Below are 22771 nucleotides of genomic sequence, written 5' to 3' on the forward strand. Positions count from 1 at the left end.
TCTTTTTGTAACGTGTATCACTCATTCATCATGATAGTAATACTCACCACCACTTTTTTGTAGTGAGCAAAAATGAATTATATATGAATATACAATATATCTAACAAAAGTGTTACCAGCAAAAAAGCTACCCAACAAAATGTTTTTTACAAAAGCACTCAAACATGTATTTAGTATTTAGATTTTTAATTTTGCTCACAACTTTTAGTATTATAACTCATTTAAAAAATTATTACGCTATTATATTATAAACTAAATATGTATAATTGTAAGTCATTAAGGGTTAGCTCAACTGGTAAAAATAACTGAATAAGTAGTGTAATGAATTAGGATTAAACTAGCTTTGGGTGTAGAATTTAAGTTCTCCCAATGTGACAAAAAAATTAAGTGTGATTGTAATTTATTACAAACAATTAACAATTAACATGCTAAATTGTTTTGACAAAAATAATTAAACTTAAACGGTTATGGTTTAGTATAATTTCAATTTACGGATGCATACTATTGTCTGTATGCTCACATGAGGAGAGTGATGAGAGAAGTAGAGATCAATTAAGGTTTTTTTTCCTAGTTCAACTTAAGTTGTTGGAATCCCAAATTTGATTGAAGATTTCTCAACTCAAACTCAAGGGAGTTGTGCTTTTAACTTGTTCATACGAGTTGTGCTTCACTTTTAAAGGCCCATCCAAATTGCAAGCCCTAGTGTCACGTGGTGATGGACCCATGAATCCTGAAGGTATATATATACTAGACCAAACGAATAACGGGAAAATCCCATTCCCCTCAAGCAGCCACAAGAAAAGCATAAAGTCCCTTCCCTGTCCTCCTCTGTTTATAATTTACTCCTCCAGGTTGCTTCAACACCCTCCTCCCTAGTCTGAGTGACAGAGTGGGAGAGAGAGAGAGAGAAGCCATAGAATACAACTAGAACTAGTAGTCGACTCTGTACTTTTTCTCATGGGTCGGATTACTTTCTCGTCGGACGATATCGTAATAAAGTCTCCGAATGATAGACGATTATACAGATTAATTCAGCTTGAGAATGGCCTCTCTGCATTGCTCGTTCACGATCCTGAGATTTACCCAGAAGGGCCACCGCAACACTCCAAGTCCCCTGAACACAGCGAAGCTGAAGAAGAAGAAGAAGAGGAAGAAGATGGGGACGACGAGGATGGAGAGGAAGGGGAAGATAGTGAAGGAGAGGATGAAGAGGACGATGAAGAAGGTGAAGAAGCGGAAGGTGGAACCGGTGAACTGAAAAAGAAGGGAAAGGGAGGTGCTTCTCAGACTAAGAAGGTTGGTCTATGATTTACATTCAGAATCTGCAATGCCCATCTCGCCTTGAGTTTTTTTTTTTGTATTATTGAAAACCCAGGTTTAGAAACTTGATAAAATCATGAAAATTGCTTATAGGTAGGAAAATAGTCTGAGTTTTTGTCTGCGTGATTGACTACCCGATTACAGCAGCTTCAAGATCACTGCTTGGTTGTCCAATATGAACAAAACTGGGTTTGGTTGTATTATTAAGATTCCACTATCATTCTTTCTCTTAGAATCTTTGAGCAACCAAAAAGTTTGTATTTTTCATACAAATATTCACACAAAATGGTTAATTTTTTGAGCTTTGATGGTCATAATGTCAAGTGGCAACCTATCATGTATACTGCTTGTCTTTTTTTTAAAACATTTGTGATGTTTTGGTCATTCTGTTTCAAGGTCTAATTACTGAGAATGGCCTTGATCTCTAATATACTTAATTATTAGAATGATGTTTACTCAGCTCTATTACAAGCATTTGATTTAATTGGATAATAAAGATGTTTGATCGTCTTTGCAGGCAGCAGCAGCAATGTGCGTAGGAATAGGCAGCTTCTCTGACCCTTTCGAGGCACAGGGGCTTGCGCATTTCCTAGGTTTGTGTTATACATGCACACATACTCTATCACATCTTATACTGAATGTTGGTATGCAGACATTACTGACAAATTGAAAGTTTTGCAGAACACATGCTCTTTATGGGGAGTACTGAGTTTCCAGATGAAAATGAGGTCTGTTTGTCCATTGAGTATTCGTTTTTTTTTTTTTGGTGACTTGTGGTTCGTGAATATTCTTAATTTACATTTGTATTCAACCTATACCTTATCGGAATGGATGCCATTCAGGAAAAATCAAATTTCACCTTTATCATAGCAATTGTATCTCGTAGTTCTTATATTGTTTTCGGGTCATTCGTTAAAAAGTTAAATGATTTTTTAATTAATTGCTTTTACTTGGTAAAACAGTTTTGTAACTTCCACTCAAGTTGAATGGGAGAATACTGTGTGCTATGTTATGGTTATGTGGCCGCTTGTTTTGACTCTTTTCTTTGCTAGTATGATAGTTACTTGTCCAAGCATGGAGGGTCATCAAATGCATACACAGAAGCAGAGCATACCTGCTACCATTTTGAAGTGAAACGGGAGTTTCTCAAGGGTGCCTTGAGAAGGTAAATACTAAGCTCTTCTTGCACTGAATATCAATAACTGAAGTCCATCGTTTTGAATATATTTTTTTGTCCAATGAAGTAAGGTTGTAGTTTTATTCCTGCATTGACATTGAATCTTATCTTTGTCTCACTTATTGATAATAGCATTGAGTTGAAAAATATCGGTGATTCTCATACTTATGTTCCAAAACAAATGTGATATATATATGTGTGTGTGTGTGTGTGTGTGTGTGTGTGTGTGTGTGTGTGTGTGTGTGTGTGTGTGCTGCATATAATGTTAATGATATTACCTGTTCTTATTGCACTAACTGTATTAGAAAATGTTGGGACTGAAATGAGGTTTTCCCTTTCAGATCAATAAGATCCACCAATGTGTTCATTTGTTGTCCCTCAACATCTTGTTATAATCATTTCATTGAATTATACTCAAATGTATATCATTCGTTTTCAAATTAATATACAGGGTAAAATGTTATGTGTTCCATACGTTCCTATTGCAATATACTTAGCCAATAGAATGTATGTGGCTCTTTGTCTGAAATTCTCAAGTTGTATTTTTCTTATTTTACATTTCTATTCCAGAGAATTGGTTTATATTTATTTGGGCTCCTTGATTTATCAGATTTTCTCAGTTCTTTGTTTCACCTCTGGTAAAAATTGAAGCCATGGAGCGAGAGGTACTGGCTATAGATTCAGGTGCTTGCCAGTCTTATCTTAGCTTATTGATTTCTGTTTTTCCTTTAAAAATGTCACATCTTTTGCTTACAGTAGTGCAGCATACAAAATTCTTATTGCTGAATGGTACTCCATATTGTTAAACAAAATGGAATGCAGAGTTCAACCAGGTTTTGCAAAATGATTCATGCCGCCTGGAACAACTTCAGTGCCATACCTCCTCTCCTGGTCACCCATTTAATAGATTCTTTTGGGGTAAAACTTGAATCCACTGTGTATTTCTCTATCTCTCTCTCTCTCTCTATCTATCTCGGTTAAAATATATTTTATTTTGCATTGAACTACTTTTTATTTTATGTATTCATGAAGGAAATAAGAAGAGCTTGGTTGATGCAATGGAAAAAGGGATCAACTTGCGGGAACAAGTACTGAAATTGTACAGAGATTATTACCATGGTGGATTAATGAAGCTGGTTGTCATTGGCGGAGGTGAAAATTTTCCTTTCCTTTTTGTTCTTTAGTGATTATTTTATTTTGTTTTTACCATTATCTTGTGGGCATTGATTAACAAATATCATTTATTCTGTCATGTACCACATAGGGTGTGCTTGAATGGAAGTAATGAAGAATTTCAATTTGACTTAGTTGATTTCAATCAAATTGCAGCTTTTTGAAGGATGTACTAATCTAGTCAGGGTTTCTGTTTTGCGGATGATTATATTGGATCTTGTGAGTTGGTAGAGGTCTATATTGGTGTACACATTAAAATTTTGTCATTAGGGGTGTTATGTTGGGGATAGTGGTGTTTTTGGCAATAGTTATTGGTACAAATGGCTCTAGTAAAAATGGAGATGGAATTTTTGGTGCTATTAGCGATTGAGTGGTGTAGTCGTACCGATGTTGATAGCTTGTAGTTATGATTGCTGCATCCAGTAAAATCATTCCTGTTCATAGCATTTATGCATACAATTAACAAACCGAGTGGGATCTTTTACTGCCGGTGACTTTTCGAATCTATGTTATGTTAATTGTAATAATTCAAATTGCTGCAGAATCTCTTGACGTACTTGAGCTTTGGGTTATGGAATTGTATGGTAATGTCAAAAAAGGTCCCCAAGTAAATCTGGAGTTCAAGGCGGAAGGTCCTATTTGGAAAGCTGGAAAACTTTACTGGCTAGAGGCTGTCAAGGATGTTCATATACTAAACCTAACATGGACATTTCCATGTCTTCATCAAGATTATTTGAAGAAACCAGAAGATTATTTAGCTCATCTCCTTGGGGATGGTAAGATGATTAATTATTAGCTAATTGTATGTAAATGATCATTCCTCTGCAGCGCACAGTGTTTTTTATTTTATTTTATTGAAAAAGTAATTTAAGTTTATAATTGTTAGTTTTCCTTCTTAAGGAAAAGCAGCTGTTATAATTCCTTTAGGTAGAGGTGTCTTGGAAACTTTGAGGCTTTTATATCCAAAGAAGGGAGCTCAAATGCTTCAGTCCCTTGTGCCACTTTCTTTTTGGATGATTTTTTTCCTTGGAATGGTCTTGTCCTTTCTTTTCCTGCATTAGATTTTGTTGTTTTGCATGTCATGTTCATTGCATACCATTCACTACATTTTACAATGGATTTAGTCCAGCTACACAGTGGTAAATTGACCTTTAATTATGAGCACTAAGTTATGGGTTTTCCAGAGGGCAGGGGAAGTTTGCATTTTTACCTTAAAGCCAAAGGGTGGGCAACATGTCTGTCTGCCGGTGTTGGGGATGAAGGGATGCACCGATCTTCTGTGGCTTATGTCTTTCGCATGTCTATACACCTCACTGACTCTGGATTGGAAAAGGTAGTATCTCTATTTTATCTTTAGAGAGTTTTTTGGTAGAATAACTTTGATTATTCCATTTCTGAGTTTTTATATCATCTTGGGGACCAACTGTAGTTTTGGATTTGCTTTCCTAGAGAATTTCGGACAACTTACTTATTTCATAGATTCTTACCTTAGCTTTTTCGACATGCATGGTTATGGGAAAGAATCTGTAACTGAGGAGCAGGATTTGCACAATATTTATTATTTCTCATTTGCTATATGTGATGCTTATCTTGCAGATTTTTGAAATAATTGGTTATGTCTATCAATACATTAAGTTATTGCGCCAAGTGTCTCCACAAGAATGGATATTTAAGGAACTTCAGGATATTGGGAACATGGAATTTAGATTCGCAGAGGAGCAGCCCCAGGATGATTATGCTGCAGAACTTTCAGGTTTTCTTTTGTTAGCGAAAGTCCACATCTTTCCTTGGACATGCTTCACCTGACTGAAATTATTGCTGTTTTATAAAACATAGTTTAGGATATCTGTATTCATGTCTTGTTAACTATTGTCAAAACTTCTACGTTGCAGAAAATTTACTACTTTATGCAGCAGAAAATGTTATTTATGGGGACTATGTGTACAAGTTTTGGGATGAGGAGCTGATAAAATACGTTCTTGGCTTCTTCACACCAGAAAACATGAGGATTGATGTGGTATCAAAGTCCACATTTAAGTCTGAAGGTAAATATTTGTATGCCCTTTATGTAGAGAGAGAGAGAGAGCATGCTTCTTGTCCATCTTACTGCATCTTATTATTTTGTTGTTCTCAATCTTATTTTAATATGGAATTATTGTAGAAATGTCTCTAGCAGGTATTTTGGTGCTACCCCTTACAATCTCATTATTTATGACTGAGAATGGGACCATGCTTTGTCTCTCCCATTTTATTTGTTGAATTCTTCCTTTAGTATTTATTAACTGGATTTTACTAAGTTGAAACAAATATGATCGAACACTAACATTTCCTTCTGTTTTCTTTAACTGTTTCAGATTTCCAGTGTGAGCCTTGGTTTGGGTCACATTATACCGAGGAAGACATATCTCCATGTTTGATGGATTTGTGGAAGGACCCTCCAGAAATTGATGCTTCATTGCATCTCCCTTCAAAGAATGAGTTCATTCCTTGTGATTTTTCCATCCGTTCTGATAATTCAAGCCTTGATCTTGCAATTATATCTTATCCGAGATGTATACTTGATGAACCATTAATTAAGTTCTGGTACAAGCTCGATAATACTTTTAAACTTCCGAGGGCAAATACATACTTCCGTATCAATTTGAAGGGTGGATATGGTAATGTGAAGAGTTGTGTTTTGAATGAACTATACATTCACCTTCTTAAAGATGAGCTGAATGAGATTGTATATCAGGTTAATGTCTTGTCTCTTATAACTAATGTTTTTGTGCTTCAGTTTAGATGGCTGATGACATTTATTTTGTATTTATATACGTTTTAAGGAACACTACTTGCATTTAGTTCAGTTTTGTATCTCTCTGCAGTCTGCATTCAAATGTTTTCAGCAGAAGGGACTTGGATGCTATAGTGGCTATATAGTACAGACTAGAAAATTAGTGTGCCTCCAAACAAAATATCTTCTGTTACATTTTCCTTATGTAAATCAGATCAGAAATTATAGATGCGTTTTGTTTTCCAAATCTTTTTAAGATTGCGCTATCTTCTCTTCAATTTCCATTCTTCATGAGTTTTCAATTACTTAACAAATTTCTCTCATTTTAATCTTCTTAATATTTTGTAAATCAGTTGTAAATTTTATAATTTATACTGGAAGTGTCCCCCAGCCTTACTTAGCTCAGTTTTGGGAACTAAAGAACCATTTGATCAAGGCCTGTTTTCTAAGGGTGTACTTGGTCTAGTTGATGCTGTATTCATCAATATAGATCATTCTGTTCTGATTGACTTAGGGACCTAGTTTTTCATGCCAAAGATGCTTTTAGAATCTATACATGAGAGGAACATTTGTTCTCTGCTTGCAGGCCATTGTTGCCAAGCTGGAAACCTCTGTATCTGTATTTAGTGACAAGCTGGAGCTGAAGGTCTATGGTTTCAATGATAAGCTTCCAGCTCTCTTGTCAAAAATATTGTCAACAGCCAAAAGTTTCTTGCCAACTGAAGATCGTTTTAAGGTATGTGTGGTGTAGCCTTTCGTTTCCATCATCCACTGTATGTGTAGTTTAAGTTTGGTAATGCATATAGATGAGATTTACCTCGATGGTTTCTGGCTTGTCTATGAGTTTTGACATAGTGACACTTTAACAGGTTGTTAAAGAAGATATGAAGCGAACGTTAAAGAACACCAATATGAAGCCTCTGAGTCACTCATCATACTTGAGACTGCAAATTTTGTGTCAGAGTTTTTATGATGTAGATGAGAAGTTGCATGTTCTAAATGAATTGTCTGTTGCTGATTTGAAGTCATTTATTCCCGAGCTTTGTTCCCAGGTACACTACACATATATGTCATGATGAATATTTGTAATAGATTACTGTAGTCAATCCATTAAACTCAACATTGTCCTCCAGCCAGGTCTTTTCCATGAAAGAACCATGTTGTAACTTGATAAGTGGAGAGTGATATGTTATAGTGAAAGCATTGGAGAGGCTGCTAAATATGAATCAAATAATTATTTTTGGAGTTTTCTTATAACATATTTCCTATATTGCTTTTAGAATTATTTTAATTCAGGATTTGCTTACTACGTACGCTCTCAATATATACAGATGTACATCGAGGGCCTTTGCCATGGCAATTTGCTAGAAGAAGAAGCAATTTGCCTTTCAAATATATTTAAAATGAACTTTTCTGTACAACCACTTCCTATTGAATTGCGTCATAAAGAATATGTTATTTGTCTTCCTCCTGGTGCTAACCTCATTAGAGATGCCAGTGTGAAGAATAAGTCGGAAACGAACTCTGTGATTGAGGTAACTCAAAATGATAATTTCTTTTGGTATTCTATATATAAATATGCATTTTCTTTGTCTTATCTTCTTGGTTTTGGTTCCATATTGCAGCTATATTTTCAAATTGAGCCGGAATTGGGGATTGAGTCCACCAAATTGAAGACATTGATAGATCTTTTCAATGAAATTGTAGAGGAACCACTTTTCAATCAGCTAAGGTGACTTTATTTGAGGCCGAAAGTATTAAATATTGACTAGCTAAAGAACCTGAATCTGATAATATATTTTATTTGGGGCCGGATGATATATAATTGTCTTTCTATCTGGAAACAGGACAAAGGAGCAGCTTGGGTATGTCGTTGAGTGTAGCCCACGGATAACATACCGTGTTTTTGGCTTTTGTTTCTGTGTTCAGTCATCTGAATACAGCCCAATCTACTTACAAGGGAGAGTTGACAATTTTATAAATGGTCTGGAAGAATTGTTGGTACGCATTCAAGGTCCCTTCTAAATGCTCTGCTAGTTTATGGTTTTTCCCCAATTTTTCTTATCAACATTGCATAAATTTTTTCACTGTTGTGTACTAGTAGTATACCTTATTATTTTGTGCTAAGTGTGACATATGGGATCTTGAAATTTGAGGCTCCCTAATGATAGATATATTAGGCATTTCTATTTTGTGGAAAACTTTTCTTGCATCTGATTTGACTGTGTTACGCCCTACTTCCAAGTTACCTGGCTTCTTAATTGTTTACTCCCAAAGTGCTTCTTGCTTATTGTTTCCGCATTGGAATTTCTGATATTGAAAATATGACGGTATTTGCAGGAAGGGCTCGATGATAATTCCTTTGAGAATTATAGAGGTGGGCTAATGGCAAAGCTATTGGAGAAAGATCCATCCCTCACATATGAAACTAATCGATTTTGGAATCAGATTATTGATAAAAGGTACTGTATATATCCTCTGTGGTTGGTCTAGATTGTAATTTCAAAGAGTACATTTTAAGATCTTTCAATTGAATGGATTTACCAACAAGGGTTGAGGGGAATGGTCAGGCCCATGGTTTGCTCCCATGTGGTCTGGGGTTCAAATCCCCTCAAGGTACCTACCTAGCTATATGCTAGAGTTTCCTGCCTCCTAAAGATTGTAGGGTTCGGCACGAAGCCCCAGTTTCTATCCCGGGTCCGTGAAGCGAGTGTGGGGGATTTCTGGGTATCAAAAAATGAAAAATAAATGGATTTCATGTCATATATATATTGGCTTAAGACTTAAGAGGCTTTTTTGTTTTGGATTTTGAGCTTCCTAATGCTTATCCTGACTCTAATACATGTTGATCTACAGGTATATGTTTGACTCGTCGAAAAAGGAAGCAGAAGAACTCAGAAGCATTCACAAGGAGGATGTTATCAACTGGTACAAAACTTATTTGCAACAATCATCTCCCAAGTGTCGGAGACTTGCAATTCGAGTGTGGGGTTGCAACACTGACATGACAGAGGCTGAAGCACGAGCAAAGTCTATAGAAGTCATTGAAGACCCTGTAGCCTTTAAGATGTCATCTAAGTTCTATCCTAGCATTATTTAAAAATAATATGGACCATCTTTGAATATTTGATAGAAAGTGAAGCATTACAAACATTGAAGGCCTTAGTTTTGACCAGCTTGTAGGTGAGGTCAATATAAGCAGCTGGAAAATGAAAGTGAAGAACAAAAACTTTTACCAATGTGTTGGGATTATAGATACATTCATGTAACATTACATTGATTTGGTTACCAAAAATGACATTGATTTGAATATTTATTAATAAAGTGAAAATTGTGATAAAATTCATTCCTTGCCCTGAGGTTTTCAAATCCATTTTCTGCAGAAAGTAAATGGTAAGTATCCTTTTTAACATCCCACTATATGGGGGTTATATAAGTTTACCAACAGCTAATTATACGAAATATGCCCTGTTTCTAGTACCAATCAATTGGATATGCAGACTCTTCATTTCTCCTTAATGATTAATCAATTTGAAAGGTGTTGGTTTATCTGATGCTTCTGGAAAAAGCCTCAGGTAAATTCTTGACCCTCCCAGCATGACAGGCTTGAACATGCAAGTATGCAACTAACATAAGAAGCCCAATTTCATAAATGGGATGAAGCGAAATAAACCCAAGAGGACCATGTTGGGTCCAAGCACATGGTGGGGTTTGGGTTGTGTGATTGAGTTGCATCTCCGTAGGAGCTTATGTGGGGTCCATGTGGGCTCTGATTAAGATTAAGACCATGTCCTTATTTTTTCCCTACTAGAAAAGTGAAAACAGTTTGGGTCCTTTGGGAGGTCTATTCTCTTTCCAAGAAACTCATCGACAAGTCCCTGTGAAGATAAACAAATCCTCATGCCCCCCTGTCGATCATTTGGCTTATCCAGTGCTCTGGCCATGGACGTCTTGAGGTTTTGGTCACAATCCTGTTCCTACCAACATTTGCTCAAAAATTATAATTAAAATGGAAAAAAAGATTAAAAAAAAATCTGTGTTGTGTGGCTCAAATTGTTCAAATTTCTGCCACTAGATTCCTTCTGTGGGGTTTTACTAGGCTAATTAAGGCCCTGCCATGTGTTATGTTGGTGTTAGTTTTTTTATTGTTGGGAATGTTGGTCTTGTTTTTCTGCAATTTAAGAAGAGTACAATAAGATCCAAGTATTAAACAAAGGGTTGCAATCAAAAATCTAAATGTACTAGATTTACCAAATACCAAGGGTATGCTTAAGAAGATTTTGAATGCATATAGTGTTAAAATTAGGCAGAGAGAAGTGAATCAGAGCTTGAGAATCAAAATCCGAAGACAATCCTGGAAAAATATACGCAATCTGCATTAAAAGATTGGTGGTTCTGATGCAATATTCCTGGAGAGCAATTACTACTATAAAAGTAGAAAATTAAACCCCAAACCCAACTCAAATATTGAAATATAGATCCTGTTCAGGATAGGACAAGAACTGTATTGAAGCCAAAGGAAGTAGGTTTTGACATGGGACAAAACCGATGGTTTAAGATGCTTCCTCAACTTCATTTCTCGTAGATTACAAAATAATATTGTTGTTAATTTGTTACATTTTATATTTATGAATACTTTGAAGAATCAAGATTGGTGAAACTAATGATGCATGAACACTACAGGCCGCAAAGATGGAACTTGCATGTGCTCCTAAGTTGGTAGGACCGACATGATCTATTTGTATGATATATCTCCAACCTCAGACATTTCTTGCAAATAAATATATAACATTGTTTTATTTTTTCGACCAAAAAAAAAACATAGTTTTATTTTATTTTTGTGAACTTAAATGATGGTTTTATCATGCAAGTACAAAATAGCTAGAATTAGATACAGCTTAATCATAATAAAAACTCATAAAGATTGTAATAAAATGAGTGCATGTAAAACGACCTTTATAATCTGAACAGTGAGAAAGCATTTTTATTTAATAACTTATTTTTCTTTCTTAATTAAGTCAATACATATGAAATTGTAATCGATTTGTATAAAGTTACGAGGGAAACATAATCCCAAAATATATGCATACAACAAAGTCCAAATAAACCTGCCACATCTTCAAAGGACTTGTTCTATATAATATATCTCATTGTTCTCTGCAAAATTTACAACTGCTAGCAGCTAGCTTGGTGTATCCTACTACCATTTTCACTTTAAAATGCCTTGGTCGGTAGATGAGAGTAAATCATTGTCGTTTCTAATGAAGATAGTATCCATAAAAAATTGTTGATATTTAATATTAGTTATATATGTCGTTAATGATGGTTCATGCACACTCAAGCTTGTTAGCAATTAGTAATGAAACTATCTATATAGAATAATAGATTGTGATGATCGACACCAGTAATTGGGATTTTGTATGCTAGTGATTTGTTTTCTCTACTTCCTGCGCCCATATATATATATATATAAAACATATTATATGACAATTAATTATATATTTGAGATGAAAAGTTGGAAATAACATGAAGAGAGAGTGAACCAAAACTCATAAAAGAAAAAAAGGAATTTACTGTTTGTTGCAGATTGCTAGCACCATGTCATAGGTTGCTCTATTTTCTCTTTAATTGAGACTTTTAATATTATAAAAGAAAAACCCTAAATAAATAATTTCATCATTGCTCTGTTTTTTTTTGGTCATCATTGCTCTTAAACGCCTCAAACCTCAAGTTCTCAGCTACATGTCTTAATTGGGCGGTCCAAAATTCATAACTGGCATCTCAGCTCAGCCCTGTGAAGTCTCTAGTATTAATGTAAGTCGGCCACCCATGTGACCCAACGTCCCAACAAAAAGCGGACATACAAATTCCTAGATGTTCCCCATGTCCACGTAACACCAGAGTTAACTCTTCAGATACAAATAATAAATGTACATTTAACAATATACATACAATATATATATATATATAATTGAAAATGTCTTGTGAAACAGTTTGATAATATAATAGCTAATGATAGTATTAGCTAGGAACAGTTTTTCCCTTTTTAATCAAATAATATTGAAGAAGGGAACTCGAACTATGAGATCTCAAACGATAAGGATAAATACTCTTAATCACTAAAGTTACAAATCTATTAATGAGTCGCTAAGATTTTGATGTTATTGGTATGCAATTTTAAAGCTTTTAAAGCTTTTGTACTTGGATAACCAGCATTGAATTGCATTATTTAGCTAGAAACCTATTAGTGCAATAATTTTACTGAGACCTTAACACTATATATGTGGGGCATTTATTCTTGTGATAAAACATCACACATGCACAATGAAGACTTGGAAAGCCTGCTTGCAGAGTCTCACAAAGGGTGTTTTAGTTTTACAAAGCCAGATGCTTAAAAGTTTTGGTGCACTGTCAAGCTGCCCTTTAATTGTTCCTCATTACTTAGGCCACAATTTGGGCACCTAAATGGAAGGATCAGAAATTAAAATACTTCACATTCCATGTTTTCATTGAGCAAAATCTTCTGCGCGCCATGTGCAAAGATACCATTATCTGTTAAGACCCTACCATTAATTCAACAAATACAAGGCATTCAACTTTCTTTGGCCCCAAACCAAAGGCTATGCCCCACTTAATTCAAATTAAGAAAACCAAAATCACTGTCATCAAAGAAAATCAGATTATGTGACTCAAAAAATTGCAGGAAATGGCTGAGAAATGCATGTGGAGAAGTTTGGCCCACTGGCCTAGCGGTTGGTAATCCCAACCAGAACCAGCGCATGTGCACTTGATTTTCTCAATCACTTCAGTTGTGGTCTGCTTTGAAATTGTGAAAACCCTCCCTGCCTAGTGTGTTTGTGCAACTCACTCATTCAGTTTCCTTATAAATAGAGGTCCCCCTCGTGCACTCAAACCACAAAGCAAGCAACACCTGCTCTCAATAACAAAGCTCCTCCTCCTTTGTTTCTCTTCCTATTGATCTTATCAAAAAAAGCCATAAAATGGCAGCTCAGGCATTGTCTTTTGCTCCTCTCCTTTTTATCATTCTCTTCAAGCTACACCTTCATGGTACTGCTGCTTATTATGTCGGATGGGACAGCGCTCATGCCACTTTTTATGGCGGCGGGGATGCCCAAGGCACAATGGGTAAGTCCAAAACTCAAGTATTAATTAACATGTTATGTTATCAGACTGTCAAGTCATATCATGATTTCACTAGTTTGTTCTTTTTAAGACTTCGGTTTGATATTTGATTTGGCATTTTGCAGGTGGGGCATGTGGTTATGGAAATCTGTATAGCCAAGGGTATGGAACCAACACTGCAGCTTTAAGCACAGCCTTGTTTAACAATGGCTTGAGCTGCGGCGCTTGTTATGAAATGCGATGCAACAATGACCCAAGATGGTGCCTCCCTGGAACCATCACAGTTACTGCCACAAACTTCTGCCCCCCTAACTTTGCACAGTCCAATGATAATGGTGGTTGGTGCAATCCTCCTCTCCAGCACTTCGATTTGGCAGAGCCTGCTTTCTTGCAAATTGCAAAATACCGTGCAGGAATTGTTCCTGTTTCCTTCAGAAGGTAGGACATAAAGTTAGAAAGTGAATTTCTTTGCTTGTCACAAGTTTGGTAGATTTAACTTTTTTTCTTGTCAGAAAGTCTGACATGTTATATTATCATACGAACAATATCAATCATTGATTAAGTAGATTCTTATTTAAATATATAGTCGAGAGTCAACAACTTAACATGCTAGATATTTGGAAGACGAAGATTACCTAATTCGGGTTTGCTGCATTATAGCCATAACTAATGGGAAGTGTTTGTATTGTTCTTGACAGAGTGCCTTGTGTGAAGAAAGGAGGAATAAGATTCACCATCAATGGCCACTCCTACTTCAACCTGGTTTTGATCACCAACGTGGGAGGTGCAGGGGATGTGCATTCAGTTTTAATCAAGGGGTCAAGAACAGGGTGGCAACCCATGTCAAGGAACTGGGGGCAAAACTGGCAGAGCAACTCATACCTGAATGGCCAGAGCCTGTCCTTCCAAGTCACCACCAGTGACGGTAGAACTGTCACAAGCTACAATGCAGTGCCTGCTAATTGGCAGTTTGGTCAGACATATCAAGGGGGTCAATTTTAGATTTCTATGTAGAATGGTGAAAATTTGTACATCTATCTGTGCTTTGCTTTGCTTTCTTTTTTCCAAAGTGTAAAAAGCCAGAGTAGTTGTGAAGGTTTGCTGAGGTGAACTATACTACAGTACCCGCTGGGCCTTTCACATTGAGATTTCTGGAGAAATGAAATTTACCATAATGATATATATTTATGAAAACAAGAGCTTTATAAGATTCATTGGGATTTTGTTCCGACTTTTTCAGGTTGATTTTATACTTATATACGAGATTATATGGTGTTAATGTTATACTTATCTCTCAAACACCAAAAACAATGCGATTTTGAATATAAACACGAAATCAGTAAAAACAAATAATGCGCAGAATATGTGACATTGAAGCAATCTGTAATTTGCATATGGCATGTTCTAAAATGTAACGCTGATCAAGATGGTTACTCTGGAAACAGAGATGTTTGACTTACCACTTACCAAATATCCAAATGACCCAGTTTAGTCTAATTCTTTATTATTACCTGCAGAGTACTCTATAAGAAAAAGGAAACACAACCCTATCCACATTCCACACAATCACTTCCATCAAGTTCTTTGGCTTTTGGTGAAAAGCAGAAACTTTTAGCAAATTCATGAGGCTGTCTTTTAGTGTAAGAAGTTGTTGTTGATGTATCTTTTTCAACAATATAAAAAGAGCGACCTCTAATAAACAGCAAAACATGGTCACATGGGTATGTGCTGTTGCAAAGGCTACTTTATGGTATGTGGCAACTAATTGCTCTGCATAGCAATACAACTATGAACTATTCATACCATATTCATTAACCACAGTTCTAAATACTCTGTAAAAGGTGTAATTAAATGGTGTGATGTAAGTAGCATTACTCGGAAAGAAGTGTTCTATAACAATGAAAAAAACTTTTGTGAGCCCAGTGAATGAACTTATGTTAAAATGAAGCCGGTCGAAATAACATTATTCTTTAATGTGTTAAAATGATTTATGTGTCTGATTTTTTTAGTTGAACTAACTTTAAAAGTTTAAATGTCATTTAATTTTGGTTTTTTTTGAAAAAAATTTATTGATAAGGTCATCACATCTGCGCTGATCAAAAGTGTGTACTACTACTGTATTAGAATCTTAGATATCTAGATCTAAAATTCCTCACTTAAAAGTGACCTAAGTTTGAATCACAAACAGTAATGTGACTAATGTCCTACTGAAAACAAAATGTTACACTCATAGAGTCATAGAATACTTTTATATAATTATTTTACCATGACATGGCTTGTCAAAGAAAAAACTTTGTAAAAGAAGAAAGGTTTTAATATTTAAATACTGATTTTATTAAAATGAAAAAAAATTTAAACCAATGTCGGTCGCAGTTTATTTTTAATTAAATAGGTAAACTAAAAATAAAGACGTTGGTAGTCTTTGTCTACGAGAAATTATTATGTGTATTCGATACACTGTCACGTGGTGTAACTAATCTAACGTGTCATAATATGGATGAATGTTATTAATATTATACTCTATTAATATAAATATATCGTTAAATAATATCCATACATGTTAAATTAGTTACACCACATAATAGTATATTAGATACACATAATAATTTTTCCTTGAAGCGTGGCGTGACAGAGGAGCAAAATTGGTATAATTTGGTAAGAAATCACTAGAGTACTACGTTAATTTGGCAACTTAGCAATTTAAATTTTAAAATAATGACTAAATGAGAGCCACGGAGACCATTAACATTACATGGGGCCCACTTTTCCACAAAATATAAAAATAAAAACTTTTAATACACATGCTGATGCGGCGTAATAACTTAATAAGAGGTCGCGCTGAATCCGAATCATAAAGTCAACAAAATCCCCCCAAAAAAAAGTAAAAAGTAAAAAGTGAAAAACATTTCATTTTCATTTTGAATTTTGCGATTCGCATTTGATTGCAGAACAATCAACGAAGACGAAGAAGAACATGCTGATGCTGGAGGCCGGGCTCTGATGCTCGCCATAAATGCCGCAGTTCATTTATAATCCACAGGCGTTTCATTGATCGTCGTCATTCATAGATTTTGAGCTTTCCGTATTCACATTTTTGGACGGTAACTCTCTTCTCTCTTTCTGCTTTTCTGCTTTTTCTTTCTCTCTGTGATTTGATGGTTCTCAGGAAGTAGCAGATCTAGGGTTTCGGAATCGTAAATGCGGTGCGAATCGTGGTTATGTTTTTAGGTTGCATTAGCTGTAATTCTTATGTGTTCGGTTTTGTGTGTTCGCCATTGTTACAGTTGAGCTGCTGCTTTGCGCCTAATTATACATCAAATTTTGGAGTGATATGTCATAATGAGGTATGAATTTCGTGCTTAATTTGGTACATACGTCACAGCTTTGTATGTAGTCGTATATCATATATGGTATATTTTTATTTATGTTATTGGAAATGGTTGGACATTGTTTAAATCATTGTGTTTGGGATTACTAGATCCATATAAAGCTTGGACTGCGAATAGAGCAAGACTGCAAAGAGTTTGAAAATGGGAGAGAGCCAGAAGTTCCAGCTGGGGACCATTGGGGCTTTGAGTTTGTCAGTGGTGTCGTCGGTGTCGATTGTAATTTGCAACAAGGCGCTTATTAGCACACTTGGTTTCACTTTTGGTGAGTAAGGGATCTGTTCAATATGAAATACGTTATCAGATGTTGGTTTCATAATCTTTCAGTTGTTGCCGTATATATTGGTGCTCTGCTTTGTTTTAGTAGTTGGAATTCTTTCAATGCACGTTGTAGGCTAAATAATAAATATAGGTAGAGTTTTCTTTCTTAAATCCATTATAATTTTGGTAAATAAATTACTCAAGTTATTTTTGGCTGGTGCATATACCTTGATGGGAAACTGAAGGAATGGTTGGTGATGAATGTGGAAATATGTTGATGTTATTTGACTAATGAAAGAATAGAGCATAGACAAGTACAGCCATGTTGGTGGAAAACAGGTCCAATTTATGGACATTACAAGGTTGGTGATTATATGAATACATAGTCTAACAAACTGTGCAGGCTTGCTTGCTGTGACCATGTCTTGGGAGTTAAAATTTTACAACATTTAAAATTATTAAATCTCATTCTTGTTAAGTTATATGACACTAAATGTCTAGCATGCATGTCAGAAATTATTTTTCCCTTTATGAAATTTTTTAATGATATAATCACAAGGGAGAAGTACCCAAGATTTTTCACACAAGATGTGAGTCTCATGTGTGTTCTCTGATGTGCTTCAATTAAAAATGCCATAATGTATTATGAAGAATGATACTTGTGTGATGTGTCTCAATCAGATAATGTATGTTTGCTTGTTTTCACTTTTCTTTGAATCAATTAAGTGCCCCCCATATTGAGGCAATGCTATCACTGGCAAGACATTGTGGTTAAAATGTTTTTGTAGCAGTGAAACCCCCCTTAAGTTAGCAACAATTTGCAGTTTAAAGAATGGTGAAATCATCTGCTTTTATTAATTTTATCTTGAATGGTTTGAATGCTTTAGTTATTTTTCTCATACTATATAGATTCTGTAAAGTAACATCATTGTTATATATGTTGCCTGGCTATTGCTTGTTAATGTTAATTAATATGCTAATTCACAATATGCGATGCACAGCCACAACTTTGACAAGTTGGCATCTTCTGGTCACATTTTGTTCTCTTCACGTAGCATTATGGATGAAATTTTTTGAGCACAAGCCTTTTGATGCTAGTTCTGTAATGGGATTTGGAATTCTAAATGGAATCTCTATCGGACTTCTGAATCTTAGCTTGGGTTTCAATTCTGTTGGTTTCTATCAGGTAAATTTCTTTTCATTTTTTCCTGCCTCACTCAACTTATGCCCCTTTCCCCCTCCCCAAACATGCACAATGACTAGAAGATACACAAATCCATCAAGCTACTGTTTAAGCAGTTTTGAATTTTTATATGAATGATCAGTTTCTGAAGAAATATTTCTCTAAAATTTCTATTTAGATGACAAAATTGGCAATCATCCCTTGTACTGTTCTTTTGGAGACCCTTTTCTTTAGGAAGAAATTCAGGTGAGTTTTTATTATACTTCAATCTGTAGTGCGATAATTTTTTCAATCTGCACTAATCTCTTTACCACTATGACAGTCGAAGTATCCAGTTTTCACTCACCATCCTTCTTTTGGGAGTTGGGGTTGCTACAGTGACTGATCTTCAGCTCAATGCCCTGGGCTCCTTTTTGTCCCTGTTGGCAGTTCTTACCACCTGTGTTGCTCAGATTGTATCCTAAGCTGAACTTTGCTATTTCATTGGATGCATTTTGACTTGTTTTCATGTTTAAGCAAAGCATGTCGGATAGAAAAAAAAAAAAAAAGCAAGCAAAATAGGCAAAAAAGACATCTGCATAATTTACTGGTTGTTGTATGGCATTAAGAATCTGCATTTATTGTTTTAGACCTTAACCGCTATTTAGATGACCAATGCCATCCAGAAGAAGTTCAAAGTTTCTTCAACCCAACTTCTGTATCAGTCTTGCCCCTATCAGGCAATAACCTTGTTCGTCATTGGTCCATTTCTAGATGGACTTTTGACCAATCTAAATGTTTTTGCTTTCAAATATACCCCTCAAGTGCTGGTGAGAATTCAATAACTACATAGTGCTGGCTCCCCCCCCCCCCCCCCCCTGAACCTTTCTTTCTTTAATATCTTTTATTTCTGATAGTAACCATAATATTATCTATGTTGCAGTTCTTCATTGTCCTATCCTGCCTGATATCTGTCTCGGTAAACTTCAGTACATTTTTGGTTATTGGAAAAACGTCTGCGGTAACCTATCAGGTCCTAGGACATCTGAAAACATGCCTCGTTTTGGCATTTGGCTACACTCTACTTCATGACCCATTTAGCTGGCGCAACATTTTAGGGATATTGATTGCTGTACTTGGGATGGTACTCTATTCTTATTATTGCACTCTTGAGACCCAACGGAAGGCTAGTGAAGTATCTTCACAGTTGCCCCAGGTAGTTCCAACTTTTCACATCTCATTCACGGGTTTATGTATATAATTCCCATACTGTTTTCTGACTTATTAATTGGCACGAAATTAATATAATAGCTCTCTCTCTCTCTCTCTCTCTCTTCTCTTCTTTATCCCTTTAATCTTGTAGTATTTTTGGATATATCACGCGGAAATACTTTGCTAATACTATTTATCCGCCAAATGGTTGCAGACAAAAGAAAGTGAAGCTGATCCCCTATTAGGTATGGAAAATGGAAGTGGGATGCTGGGGGAGGATGGTCAAAAAACAGGAGTATGGAATTCGAACAAGGACCTGCATGCTTAAAGCCTCTGCATTCTCTTTTAGGTCCTATGTGCTAGATCAAATTTAGTGGGAAAAAACAGTTCCAGCGATGAAGATGTTGCTGGCAAGGGTTTTCTATCTTTGGCATCGTTGTAAGGGTTTATAATTTCTATCGTAGAAGTAACCTTCAAAGGGTCAAAGAAATGCCTTTTTTACATTACAGTTTTGGTATATTGATTTTGTATGAGTCAGGCTTGGAAAAATGGGATTAATACCAGAATTTGGTACTGTTGTACCCAAATACTAAAAAGTTTTCATAATTGTTGTTTCTGGTTAGTTTCTACCAATTAGTTTCATTGTTGAAGATAGTGAAGGGGCCTTGATGTTCAAATTTTATGTCTTTCTACCCTCTGGCGTTCTTGGCGTTCTTTGTTTGCAATGAAGGCTTTCGATTGTAATGATGGATTAAATTCATCAAATCGAAATCGTTTAACATCATATAAATATACAATTAACTATTAAAATTGAAAACCTATTTTGAGTTTAGACACATGGCATTGTATGAGTAGATTTAAGCAAACCATGTCAAAATGATGACATGTAGCTAGATCAAAATGATAACATGTCACTTAATCACTAATTCTTCAAAATGATAACATGTGGCAAATTCAGTCACTGAAAACACAATTTTGCTAGAAAAGTGAGACACAGAATTTCCGTCTGGTGCGTTCTGAATTCCACCCTTGTAGATGGGGCTGGGAACTCTGAGCAGGAAAGCCCTAGTGGGTCTAAGCAGAATTGGCAGGGGAGGAGGCTTAGGGTTAGGGCATGTGACTGTGACAGTCCGTGGATTACAGACCTTCACTCTGCTCACCTGCCCTACGACTATGGGGCACTGGAGCCCTCCGTTAGCGGAGAGATCATGGAGCTCCATCACAAAAAGCACCACCAGACCTACGTCACCAACTTCAACAAGGCCCTCGAGCAGCTCAACCAGGCCACCGCCAAAGGCGACTCCTCCACCATCGTCAAATTGCAGACCGCTATCAAATTCAACGGCGGAGGTTCGCTCTTAATTCACTCAATCTTGTATTTGATTTTGGTTTATTTTAATTAATTAATTCAATATCTATTTATTTATTTATGTTTTTGATGTTGAAGGTCATATAAACCACTCTATTTTCTGGAAAAATCTAACCCCTGTTCGAGTAAGTTTCTCTTTTACTCACAATATTTAGATTGAATCATGGTTTGGGATTTTTCTGTTCAGTGAATGATGAATTGTAATGGGCAGGAAGGAGGTGGGGAGCCTCCAAAGGGTTTGTTAGAATCGGCAATTGAAAATCAGTTTGGTTCCTTAGAAAAGCTGATTCAGAAAGTGAACGCAGAAGGTGCTGCTTTGCAGGGTCTGGTTGGGTGGTAGGTCTTTTGCCACTTCTTTGCATTACTGTTTGTTCCATTAAAAAATGAATGGACCCAAGTGTTAAGATTTTGTGTATTTTTCAATTTTTGATAGTGGCTTGCTCTTGACAAAGATGACAAGAAGCTTTCTATTGAAACCACAGCCAATCAGGTATTGTGTACTTCACTTGAGCTTTGCTATCAAGTAGATGGTATATTCAGTCCCAAAAAAAAGAAAACGAAATACATCGGTATAGACCATTTATCTTTATGGATATGGAGATATGATGGGCTGCTTTTAAGTTTCATATCTTTTGATTTTTACATACTCCTTGGTTCTTGTTGGTAATTCAAATTGTTCTTTTAATGTGTCATCGGGGTGAAAAGCTCTATAATACGCTCAGGTGCACAGGCACATGGGTTCATTGAAATTTCTCCTCTTGATGTTAAATTTATATTCCAAATTTATGGCTATGCTGCATATTGTGTTGGCTAACATGAACTTAATGTAGGATCCGCTTGTGATTAAAGGATCAGGTTTGGTTCCTCTGCTGGGGATAGATGTATGAGAGCATGCTTACTACTTACAGGTAAATTTGCTGTATTTGCTATTTCTTTATACCCGTGATAGTTTGAACAATGGCCAAGTACTTGATTTAATGATATCTTTTTGGGCTTTCAGCTTTGTTCCGATATTTGAGATACCAAAGGTGTGTTAGTAGTTTGGTAGAATATATATATGGTGTGGAAGGACACCTGGGTTTCATTTTTACTTTGATTTGATGTATCTAGCAGAGTTTTTGATACACCCCTATAAGATTTTATCAGATTTATTATTCTAAGCTATTTTGACCTTAAATTGTCTTGCTTGGTTGTCTTGCTTGGTTCTTCATTATGAGCTACACCCGTAGCATCTCAAATTATTGACATTTGTGCAGTACAAAAACGTGAGGCCAGACTATATGAAGAACATATGGAAGGTTATAAACTGGAAATATGCAAGTGAAGTGTGGAAATATGCAAGTGAAGTGTACGAGAACGAATGCCCTTGAGGTAAAAGCATGGTCCTGGTGAGTTGTAGGTAGGGTCTGTCCACTTTGTGCAGGAATAATAAGCATCTGTTTTATGATGGGAGTCCAAAACTTGTAATGAGACTTCCTGTCTTTTTGGTGATGCTTAGTGTATCAGCTTTTGTGAACTTGTTTTTTGAGGATCTGTTTTCCTTCTCTGTAATAAACCCTGTATTCCAAATGAGGTATACTTCAGTGGATGAAGATGAAGCATGTAGCTCCATTTTGAGCGGATCAAGCTTGGTCTGTAATTTTATCGAGTTTAGCATTATGTTTGAGTTTGGCTTGTGTCGTTTATTAGTGGAACTTGAATGAGCCAAAAAGTCAAAAACGAAACGTTTTGGTAGTGCAAATTCCAGTTGTATTGAGCATATTTACAACATTACCTGGAGGTAAAGAGATAAATA

General features: G+C 35.8%; 3 protein-coding genes and 1 pseudogene across 4 annotated transcripts; all 4 read left to right on the forward strand.

Annotated features, from left to right (window-relative positions):
* The first annotated feature begins 788 nt into the window (after positions 1–788).
* On the forward strand, positions 789–9771 carry LOC147296248 (Insulinase (Peptidase family M16) family protein). The gene is made up of 19 exons (XM_086236460.1): positions 789–1296; positions 1838–1913; positions 2002–2048; positions 2373–2485; positions 3108–3181; positions 3320–3415; positions 3530–3649; positions 4213–4446; positions 4855–5003; positions 5267–5423; positions 5563–5715; positions 6025–6404; positions 7030–7179; positions 7313–7495; positions 7775–7978; positions 8069–8175; positions 8291–8444; positions 8784–8905; positions 9300–9771. Exons 1-19 carry the CDS (start codon positions 958–960, stop codon positions 9541–9543), a joined length of 3102 nt encoding a protein of 1033 aa, XP_086092586.1. The 5' UTR covers positions 789–957; the 3' UTR covers positions 9544–9771.
* Positions 9772–13354: 3583 nt separating this feature from the next.
* On the forward strand, positions 13355–14798 carry LOC147296249 (expansin-A4-like). Its single transcript, XM_086234030.1, has 3 exons — positions 13355–13589; positions 13712–14024; positions 14285–14798. The coding sequence occupies exons 1-3, from the start codon at positions 13445–13447 to the stop codon at positions 14586–14588; spliced, it is 762 nt and encodes a 253-aa protein (XP_086090156.1). The 5' UTR covers positions 13355–13444; the 3' UTR covers positions 14589–14798.
* A 1675-nt stretch (positions 14799–16473) lies between these two features.
* Positions 16474–20252, forward strand: LOC147296250 (UDP-xylose transporter 3). Its single transcript, XM_086234021.1, has 9 exons — positions 16474–16687; positions 16871–16930; positions 17065–17237; positions 18235–18419; positions 18595–18662; positions 18739–18871; positions 19064–19225; positions 19339–19611; positions 19822–20252. The coding sequence occupies exons 3-9, from the start codon at positions 17117–17119 to the stop codon at positions 19933–19935; spliced, it is 1056 nt and encodes a 351-aa protein (XP_086090147.1). The 5' UTR covers positions 16474–16687; positions 16871–16930; positions 17065–17116; the 3' UTR covers positions 19936–20252.
* Positions 20253–20627: 375 nt separating this feature from the next.
* On the forward strand, positions 20628–22639 carry LOC147296251 (superoxide dismutase [Mn], mitochondrial-like; annotated as a pseudogene). Its single transcript, XR_015120677.1, has 6 exons — positions 20628–20957; positions 21055–21101; positions 21188–21316; positions 21410–21466; positions 21807–21884; positions 22233–22639. The product of XR_015120677.1 is annotated as a superoxide dismutase [Mn], mitochondrial-like (transcript).
* The last annotated feature ends 132 nt before the right edge of the window (positions 22640–22771 follow it).

The sequence above is a fragment of the Dryas octopetala genome, chromosome 1 (assembly GCF_963921425.1).
Source record: "Dryas octopetala chromosome 1, drDryOcto1.1, whole genome shotgun sequence".
NCBI lineage: Eukaryota > Viridiplantae > Streptophyta > Magnoliopsida > Rosales > Rosaceae > Dryas > Dryas octopetala.